Consider the following 10,255-nt stretch of genomic DNA (forward strand, 5'->3'; position numbering starts at 1 on the left):
GAGTGGGGGAGAGGCAGCTTAAGCGCTTGTGACCAGAGCTGGGGTGCGGGTTTCAGGGAATCTGACCTCGGTCCTCACTCTCCCCTCTGCAGCTGAAGCAGGAGATGGGCAGCATCGTGACCAAGCTCATCCAGAACTACACGGATGGTCACGAGGACAGCCTTCAGGAGGCCTGGGACTACGTGCAAGCTCAGGTGAGGGGACATGGCAGACTGGCCTCTGTGCGTCTGTGTGTCTGTGGCTGGTCATCTGTGGGCCTGGGTGTGCCTGACAGACAGAAGATGTTAGCGGTTTGAGTGTCAGTGTGTATCTGTTGGGGGCAGGTTCCTGAGCAGTGCCGCTTCCTGCCACCCCCAGCAGTTCCTCGCCCAGGGGCCCCGGACCCTGGAGGCTGCTCCAGGGCTCACAGTACTCCCCATGTGGCCAGAAGCAGGGGTAGCCCTCGACCCTCTCCTCTCAAGCTGGACTGGGGCGTGCTGGCAGCTCCCCGTGGAGGTTAAGAAGCTGGGTGCCAGAGCTGAGATGCTGACGCAGGTCTGAGTGGAGGCTGCCTTTGGAGAGGAGCCGTGGGAACCTTCAGGGGTGAAAGGAATGTTCTATTCAAATCTTGATCCAGGTGGTGGTTATGCCAATATGGGTGGAAAAGTTCATCAAGCTGAATTTGTACACTTTGGTGTGTGTGTGTATTCCACCTCAATTAAAGCAAAAGAGAGAGACTGACTGACTGATTGACTGACTGACTTACTGACTGACTGACTGACAAAATAACAGACTGACTGGTTGATAGAATGACTGACTAACAGAATGACTGATTGGCTGGCTGACCAACAAGCAGACTGACTGACAGAATGACTGACAAACCGGCTGACAGAATGACTGACTGATTATCTAAATGAATGAATGACAGACTGATGGATGAAACAACTGACGACTGACTGACTGACTGACTGACTGACTGACTGACTGGGTTCCCAGCCTGCCTCGATGATGAACCAATCAGCACACACACAAAGCGCCCTCAGTGATGGGATCCTGACTGCCCCCCTTTGGTGGTCGCAGATGTTGTGTGCCCTTGGCCAGGAGCCGCCCTCTCCAGGCTGCAGCCTCCCCCTCTGTCACAAGAGGGCCCTGCACACAACAATCACTTAGGACCTGCCGGCACTGCCTGCCGGCTGCCTTTGGGGAGGCCTGTGGGATGTGAGGGGCGGGGACAGGACAGCACCAGAAAGCCTGACACCAGGAGAGCGTGGAGACTATAGATGGGTCTCTGTCCCGGCAACATGGGCATGTCCATCATCTGAGCTGTGAAGAAGGGAGGGTGACACTTTCTGGCCTGCGTGCTTCACAGAGTTTTGGTGACACAGGGGGCCTGTGTCATCTGGAGGGCTCCAGGCGCACAGGAAGACTTTTTTCGTGCCACCTTTGGTTTGATCTGCAGTGGCTGAGACCCTTTGCTAAGATTAGAGGGAGCGGGATGTCCCAGGATGAACAGGTGTCACCCTTCAAGGAGCCTGGGGGCAGAGGCGGGTCCCCGGGGAGGTGATGAGCACCCCGTCATGGGAGGTGGTGGACTGACTTGGGGATTCCTGCAATACGCAGGGCCTGTAGGTGATTTGATGTCTGTCAGATGCTGCTTGGGATGGTGGTAAGAAAACAGACGGTGAGTCAGGCTCCCAGGGCTGAAATACAAAACTCAGCTACTTCCTGGCCAGGCCTTCTCTGAGCCTCAGTTTCCTCATGTATAAAATGGGACTGTTGACCCATGCTCACGTGAGATGAGCTTATAAAGCCCGAGGCACTTACCATGTGGCATGTGGGTGGTGATGTTTAATCATCAGGCACAACCACTGGGGCACCGGGGGCGTCAGTGCGGGGGGGTCCTGGCGAGCGGGGCTCTGCCTGGTACAGTCGAAGGACCAAGGAGAGCTGCCTCATTTGGATCGGGTGTGGGAGGGCCTGTGGGTGCCCCTCAGAGGTTTGAGGTGCCAGCCTTTCTTGCTGGAGAGGAGGCAGCCAGGAACCTGCAACATAAAAAGTAAATCCTAGACTAGAAACTGTCTGGAGCCGGAGAACGCCTGAGCGTGCCTGGCACGCCCCCTGCTGGCCACCGGGCTGCTGGTCAGGGACTTCCCAGCCGAGATAGGAAGGAAGCAGGTGGGGAAGTGACCTCGTGCTGGGCAAGGTGGCACACAGCTCTCCCATGCTAGCCCTTCAGCCTCCCGGGGGCCCTAGCAGAGTGGCTGTCATCACCCCATTCTCCGGTGAGGAAACCGGGGCTCAGAGAAGTGCAGCGGCTTGCCTGTGCACAGGGCAGGGCCAGAAATTGAAAGTGCCCTCCCCCGACTCTGCTCTGCCTTCCTGGGCATTTCCCGGCACAGGCTTAATCCCTCAGGTCCCAGTCCTGTCGGGAATTCAAGCCCACATGTGATCTGAAGCCTCTCGGGGTCCTCTTCATGAGCCCCATGGAGCCCAGAAAGGCTTTCTGAGCATTTTCTCCTCTAAAAAGGCAGATGTACTGCGTCTCCCCTTTCACTCTGGCAACCAGGAGGCTCAGAGCCAAACCTCAGCTCCAGCATGTTCTCAGAGCCTAAAAGTGGAACTGGCCTTACCTGGGCAATTACTGTGCTCTCCAACCTGGGCTGGATGCCTTGCTTGCCTCGTCTCATTTAGTCCTTATAACAGACAGAGTTAGGAACCTTTGTTCCCTCCATTTTGCAGATGGGGAAGTTGAGGTCAGCACTTTGATCAGAGTTGAGTAGCTGGTAGGTGGCAGAAATGGGCTTTGAACCCGGTAGCCTGACTCCAGCCCCCAAACTCTTAGCCGTATGCCATCTGCCCTCCTCACGTCCCGTATACCCTGACCATCTTCTTTCAACTTGACCATCCCTCCTGCTCTGCTTTATATTTTTGCTGATTTTGTTTCCTACTGTTTTCATAGTTTACGGTATATCCTGAGAGCCCCTTTAAATTCCTTGTGGCTCACAAATGCCAAAGTGAAACCTAAACTCTAATCCTGGTGGTTTGGCTGAGACCGGGGTCGGGGGGAGCTAGAAGGGGCAGATCTGAGCTCCTGTCCGGGGAGACCCCAGTTGAGTGGGCGATGGGCTCGAACAGCCTGTCCCCTTCTCTGCCCAGGTGCAGTGCTGCGGCTGGGTCAGCTTCTACAACTGGACAGAAAACGCCGAGCTCATGAGTCGCATCAACATCACCTACCCCTGTTCCTGCGAGAACAAGAGCAAGGAGGACAACAACAGCCTTTTGCCGCAGACGGGCTTCTGCGAGGCCCCCGTTGGCAATGGGACCCAGAGCAGCAACAACCCCGATGACTGGCCTGTGTACAAGGAGGTGCGTGCATGGCCTTCGGGTAGGGCTGGGCTCGGGGCGCAGTGGGTTCAGACCCTCAGTCCCCCCGGCTCGCCGGGGCTGTTGCTCCATCGACCTTTCTTCACTGAGCTGTACCTGCCTTTGATTCATTTGTTTGCTTGTCATTTGCACCTTCATCTATGTTTTCATCAATGTATCCATTCAAGGAACACCCAGACCCCTCTCCGCCGGCCCTCCAGGCTGGGGGTGGCCCCTCCTGGTGATTCTGAGTGATGGGGTGAAGCGGCCCATCGTGGGGTGACGTGGCTGTGTTGTCCACTTGTAGGGCTGCATGGAGAAGGTGCAGGCCTGGCTGCAGGAGAACCTGGGCATCATCCTTGGCGTGTGTGTGGGCATTGCTGTCATCGAGGTCTGGGTCCCATCCCCTCCAACCCTCCCCATGCTGCCCTCCCAGATCGTCCCTGCTCCGCAGACGCCCGGTGCGGGGAGGGGCGGGTTGAGGCGCATCAGCTTCTAGAGGCCCTGCGGCTAGCCTGGCCTGACCACTGCCCCTCGCCGGCCCCTCTGCCGCCTGAACCACAGGCTGGTCCCGAGGCTCTAGTTGAGGATCAGCTTCATCCAGGTCAAGTCCCGTGTGTTGACCTGGACAGCGGGATGCTGCTCTGGGGCCTCTGGGGACCTGGGCAGCCCTGCCTGACTCTGACTCTCGCCCTCTCCCTCAACAGCTCCTGGGGATGCTCCTCTCCATATTCTTGTGCCGGCACGTCCATTCCGAAGACTACAGCAAGGTCCCCAAGTACTGAAGCGGCCGCTGTCCCCACCTCCCTGCCTGTCCCCCAACCTCAGGGCTCCTAGGGGTCTCACTGGCTCCCCCTCCAGGCCTGCCTCCCACCTCACTGCCAAGACCCCTTGTCCGTCCTGTGCTGGCTGGAAGTGGGGGGCGTCCTGGGGCCTGGACCCCTCTCCTTTGCTTCTCTGCCGCCAGCCTTAAGCCCCAGCTCTTCTGTGGCTCCTCCACTCACTGTCCACCAGGGTTGTCTTAGCAACTCTGAGAAAATGCTCCCTGCACAGGTGGGCTGGGCTTCTACCTGCCTCGGGGGCTGTGTACATTGTACGGGAGAAAGTGTATTAAAAACTTGGGGGTGGGGTGGATAAGGCACCCTGGGCTGTCAGGTGACTGCCCACTGCGTGGGTCAACTTTGTTTCCACTGCGATGCTTCTGTCCTCGCTTTTCACAGTTTCGTTGAGGTAGCGGGAGAGGGAGGCTTTAGCTGACATGAGGAGCAGCACCCCTTCCCCAGCCTGAGCCAGCCCCACCCAGGTAGCTCAGATCAGTCTGGGCCGTGCTGTGGGAGCAGTGCCTAGGTGAGCTGGGCTGGAGCGGGGCTGCCTGGGCCAGAGGGTCTGGACTGGCCCTGGGCCGCTTAGGGAATCAGAGGGGTGAACCCTCCGGGTGTGGCGCAGAGCTGGCCCTGCATTCTCCAGGACCCTGAGCTGTCCAGAGAAGCTAGAGGATGCTTTTTCCTGTCCTCTGTCCCCCGGGGAATGGGTGGGTAAGGCTGTGCCTTGTAGGGGAGTGGGGAGGGGCCCTGTGTACAGTTCTGTAAAACAGAGATGACTGATTATTAAAGAGGATTTGTAACAATCCAGCCTGCCATGGTGGGGATGCTGCTTCCCTGGGTTGGGGGAGGACCAAAGGGCAGAGGTAATGTTAACAGAGTGGCTGGGTCTGCAGGAGAGAGTTGTGGGCGCCTCACTGCTGTCTCCAGGGCCGGGGGCCCTTTTGGGGCATCTCTGGTCCCCTGTTCAAGCTGGGACCATGAGAAGTGTGACGCCTGGCTCTTGTCCATTTGCCTGGCTGCCGGCGTGGCTGGGGTTTGATTTGTGTGTTCAAACAGGTGTAGATGGTACCCCTAGGTTCCGGCCTCCGAGACCAGGGTACAGGTGCCCCTGGGCTGGCCGCGGGGGTGGATCAGTGAAGCCACAGAATAAACTCCGCCTCTTTCTAGAGCATCTGTTTTTCACAAAGGAAGGAAACATTTTCATATTAAAGAAATGTGATGGAGTAAGATGTGCAGAATTCAGGAGGTTTTTAAAGATGCAAGATGAGACTTTAAAGGAAGCTCTTACTTGTGCACAGGGGTGAGCCCCAGCACACCCCCTGCCCGGCATCACGAAGCCCAGAGGAGGTGTTCAGATGCTCTGCTATCACGGCGGCTTTAGGACGTATGATGGAGGGTTTCCTGGGGTGGGGAGGGGGGATGTGTGGTGGGTAAGGAAGGCTGGCAGAACGGCCAGTCTAGGGTGGCACTTGTTCTGCCATCTCCGACTTCTCCGGGGCCCTGGAGGCAGAGGAAGGGGCCAGTGGGGGACTTGTCTCCCTGAAGTGGGGCGAGAAGTGTGGTGGAGGTGTTTCAGCGGGACCCACCAGGTGGCGCTGCTGCCCCAGCCTTGGAGCTGGTGGAACCCAGAGTTGTTGCCAGGTCACTCCAGGTGCCTCACCAGCTCCAGGCCTGTGGGTCTCTCAGTCGGGTGGGTTGGTGAAAGTGCAGATTCCAGGGCTCAACAGATCTGGGCTGGGGAGAAGGAAACTGCATCTTTAGCAGCCCTCCAAGGTAATTCCTGAATCAAGTTGCTTTAGTTTCTCAGGCTCTGAAAAGATGTAGCTACAGATGCTCCCCAAAGAGAGATGGGCTGGAGGGTGGACCTGGGAAAGATAGCTCTTGTCTATACAGGAAGGAGGGAGGGGGTACACCTTAGAGACAGTCTAATTCTTGATCTGAACCCAATTAACTTCTTGCAAGAGGCTTTCTGCGGCTAAAATCCAGGGCAAACCCGCTTTCTGGCCTGTGGGAGGTGCCGGGCACAGCCCTGGGCTGAAAAAACCTTAAACTCCAAGGGGCTGTTCACCGCAGTCAGGGACTCTCCCTGGAGCTCTTACCAAGCTCAAGAGGGCTGAGGGCTCTGAGTGAAGCTGTTCCAGCTTATTTATGATCTGCCTCATTCCACAAAGGAAATACATCTAATAAAATATAAAAACTTAGAGAAAAATAAATTTATGAAGAAGTATGGACTTGGGTGAAATAAACACAAGTTTATTTGATTTGCACAACCTGTTGATGGCAAACGCACAGTGAGGGGCTGCAGGAGGTGGGCGCTAAGGAGCCCGGGTCCCTGTAGGCAGTGGCGGGAGAGTCTAGGTGGCCAGACGGCAGCGCTTCCCTGCCCTTCAGTGACGCCTGTGGCTGGGGCCCCTAGTGGGACACCTGGAAAAGTAGGTGTGAGGGTGTTGGGTGTTGCAGACAGGGGTCTCTGCCCGGGCGCTTTCTCAGGATCCATCAGGACCCAGGAGTTGGGGACGACACCAGGGTGGGGCTCGCAATCAGATGGGCACAAGGAAACCTCGGGCCCCTTTCTTCCCCATGCACAACTCTCCTCCACCCTCCTCGTCCTGGGTGGAAGAATGGGGGAGCCAGGATGGTCCAGGAAGCCCAGAGCCCCTTCCCCAAAGAGCCACAGCAGATGTTAGCTGGCTGAGAACACAGCGTGACATCTGGGCGGGTCAGGCCCCGATGCCTGGGGCTCGGGCTGAGGCGGGGAGTCTCAAGAAGGTGGGGGGTAAGCGAGACCTGAGGTAACTCCTGTCCCGGCCACCTGCTGACCTCTGACCTAAATGGGACCTTGGCTACCTCCCTCTCGAGTGGGTGAAGGGGAGGGATGGGGGAGTATAGAAGGTTCTACCTGGCCTCTCCTCACGGGCCCTGTGCCACAGAGAGTAGGAGTGGGTTCAAAACTGTGCCCGAAAATATTTTAGAGAAGACAGAGAAGATGTCATAAGTGATTAGGGGGTGGGCTAAATCCCGCAGCCGGCTTCCTCTGGCATGCCCACCTCCTGAGGCACGTGCTGGCCTGGCAGCTGGAAAGTGCCAGAACCAGGCCTGGAACAGCATGGAGCGGACTCTAAGGACCTCCTCCTGCCTCCACAGCCTCCCTCTGCCCCAGATTTCCTGGCATGACCCCAGGGTTGTGTTGTGAAACCTGGTCACCATCGCCCTGAGCCTGCTGGCCGCTCACTCCTACCTCCTGGGAGGACCGAGTTTCTCCACCCGCTTCTGCCCCAGGCCCGTGAAATTCCGCAGGGAGGTGCTGTGGACCGGCTTCTCTAATTCCCAGCTGGCCCCGAGAGCTGGTCACGTGTCCACAGCGGCCTAGGGCTTCCAGCCTCTGAACTCCCTCCCTGGCGGCCGGGCCAGCTGAGCTGCTGCCAAGCCTTCTGTGGGGCGGGGCCACCCCCGGGCCGCTGTCTCTCCCACCAAGGTCCAGGCCAGGGCACATGCCATTCTGAGGACTGGCCAAGGGTTCCACGGTGCCTGGCTGCTGAGCCCCTGGGGCCAGGCAGGAGGCCTAGGTGGGCGCCAGCTTGCTCTCTGGGTTTTGGGGGAGCCAATGGCAGTGCCCAGGAAGTGTCCAGGAGGCTGGAGCTGTGTGGCAGGGACACTGACCAATGGGAATGGAAGCCCGACTTGAGCTGGAATAGGGTCCTTCTGTGTGGATTGGTGGGCGGTGCAGGGCCACCTAGGGGCTGGCCCGGGGGGATTGTCATCCACCAGTAGAGAACTATTTCAGTGTTTTAATAACTGGCATGGCTGTATGGGTGAGTACTGCTGGACGTCACCCCTGTGTGCGCGTGCGTGCGCACACACACACACACACACACACACACACACACACACACAGGGGCCCTGAAACCCCCTGAGCTCAGTCCATTCCCGGCTGGGAAGACTCCCAGCTCTTCTCTGCTCAGACTAAGCTGTGGGTGGCCAGCCAGTGGTAGGCAGGAAAGGCCAAATGTCTGCCAGCCTGGAACATTCCAGGACAGGCAGAGCAACCCACCGCCGACCCCAATCCTGCCTGTTTCAGGGCAGAGCCTCCTCCAGGCCCTGCCCTGGGGTCTTCCAGGTGAGCAAGTCCCCCAGGCCAAGAAGCAGTGAAGGGGGTCACCGTGACACTGGAGTGGCCAGCAACCAGCCCTTCTTGTGGGCCAGGACTGCCACCACCTCCTTCCCCTGCAGAGGGACAGAGACCTAAGTTACCACACTGCCTCAGGGAGAATATCCCGCTGCTCCCCGGGGTCTTTGGAACCTGTGGGCTAAGGCTCATTCATTCATTCATTTATTCATGCCATGAATACTTAATGGCCACCTGCTACGTGCCAGGCACTGTTCTAGGCTCTTGAGAACACGGCTGTGAAGACACCTACATGGCACTTGTGTTCTGGTGAATGTAGGGAGTCTTGTACACTCACCTGCACACACCTACATGTGCATGCACACAACCGCCAGCTGCTGACAGCACGGTCCCTGCTGAGTGTTGCTTGGGACCCCTGGGGCCCATCCAAGGCCTCTGGCATCCTGTGGAAGGAAGTAGAATAATGAACAGCGAGTGGAACAAACAGGAAAGGGGGTGGAAGGCTCATCACTCAGCCCCCTCCGCTCCAGTCACACTTCACAGGAGTCAGCCATTCGCCTGGCAGCCCCCTTTCCAGCCGAAACCAAATAAAAGCAAAACACCTCCTGGTCTTGGGGGGTGATGGGCCCAGTGATTTCACCTCTCTTAGTCTCATCTGTGAAATGGGGACTCTAATTCCTAACTCCCAGGGTTATTGTGGGAATCAAATGATGTAAGGTACATAATGAGCTACTTCCCGTGCCGCCTATTCCCATGACTGTCCTTGGCCTCAGTGGGATTCCTCATCCCCTTGGGGTGGGCCTCCTTGGACCGGAACGGGCAGGTTGCAGCCTCCGGCCCAGGAACTGCTGGTTGGTCCAAGAGGTGCTGCCAGCAGGAAGGAATCTGTGTCCAGACCCCTGCCCGGTGGGGCGGAGCCTCCCAGCTTCTGGGGAAGGTGCAGCGGGTAGGAGGGGCTGGTAGAGGGCAGCGAGCTATGAGCGCCCCCCACCCCAGCTGCCCCCTCTGAAGTCACTTCCCCAGCACCTGCCTTCTGGGCTGGGGGAACGTCAGGCCCAGAGCCAAGCTCCCTGCTCGCTCACTAACGTTACCTCGGATGCCTCAAGCAGCGCCCTCTGGGAACAAGAGTGGGCTTCCTGCAGGATGCTGGGGGCGTAGGGGCATCGGCAGGAACAGCTGCAAGTACAGAGGGGCTGGCGCGAGGGAAGGATGCAAGGTGGGAGCTGGAGAGGCCCCAGCAGCCTCCGGGGTTCGGGGGGAGCGGGGGCGGGAAGGGGCTGATGGCAGCTGACAGGAGTGGAGCAGTCTGGCCTCTGCCCTGCATCACACACCTGGGTGAGCCCACTCTGGGGCTTCCAGGGGGACAGCGGCCCTCTTGGTGATGGTCCCTGGGGGACTCAGGGTCTTGGGGGCCCGGAGGTGTCCCTGTCCTGGGGTCTGCTAGGATGAGAGGACAGGGCCAGGCTCACCCGGGAAGCCGCAGAGAGGAGGTCGGGAGGGCGAGGGTGAGAAGGATGCTGTGAACAGGACCCCGGCCGGCGGCGGAGCTGGGAGTAAGAGCTGGGCCAACTCTGCAGGACAAGGCGTGACTTGACGGGGCAGGCGGGGAGGCAAGAGGAGAGAGGGCGGGCAGCCAGCAGGTGTGCGGACCAGGCGCATCTCCCTGGCACCTGCTTCCTTCCCAGTCAACATCACCGTCACAGCAGCCGCCATGTACTCAGTGTCAACCTTTACCCTTCACACCCCAGCACAGTAGACGCGCCCTATGGTTGTGGAAACTGAGACGTGGAAAACCTAAGTCGCTTGCTGCAGGCCTGCCCCACTGCACGAACCCAGGAGGAGTCATTCACATTGTAGTCTAAATAAATGGCTCCCCCTGGAGGTGGCAGTGGACAACCAGTACCACTGCACGTGACCACCTTGTGTCCACGGTCACACGGTAAGCTGAGGAGCTGGGATTGGC

The 10,255-nt window shown here is 58.4% G+C and overlaps 1 protein-coding gene across 2 annotated transcripts in view; it reads left to right on the forward strand.

Annotated features, from left to right (window-relative positions):
• Positions 1–4,969, forward strand: part of CD82 (CD82 molecule) — a 51,318-nt gene extending 46,349 nt beyond the window's left edge. For both annotated transcript variants that reach the window (XM_059931431.1, XM_059931430.1), the window contains exons 6-9: positions 93–194; positions 3,136–3,345; positions 3,650–3,733; positions 4,050–4,969. In XM_059931431.1, the coding sequence (XP_059787414.1) occupies positions 93–194; positions 3,136–3,345; positions 3,650–3,733; positions 4,050–4,127 (474 nt within the window). In that variant the 3' untranslated portion in view covers positions 4,128–4,969. The remainder of the gene's footprint in view (positions 1–92; positions 195–3,135; positions 3,346–3,649; positions 3,734–4,049) is intronic.
• The last annotated feature ends 5,286 nt before the right edge of the window (positions 4,970–10,255 follow it).

This window comes from Balaenoptera ricei, chromosome 8 (genome assembly GCF_028023285.1).
Source record: "Balaenoptera ricei isolate mBalRic1 chromosome 8, mBalRic1.hap2, whole genome shotgun sequence".
Lineage (NCBI taxonomy): Eukaryota > Metazoa > Chordata > Mammalia > Artiodactyla > Balaenopteridae > Balaenoptera > Balaenoptera ricei.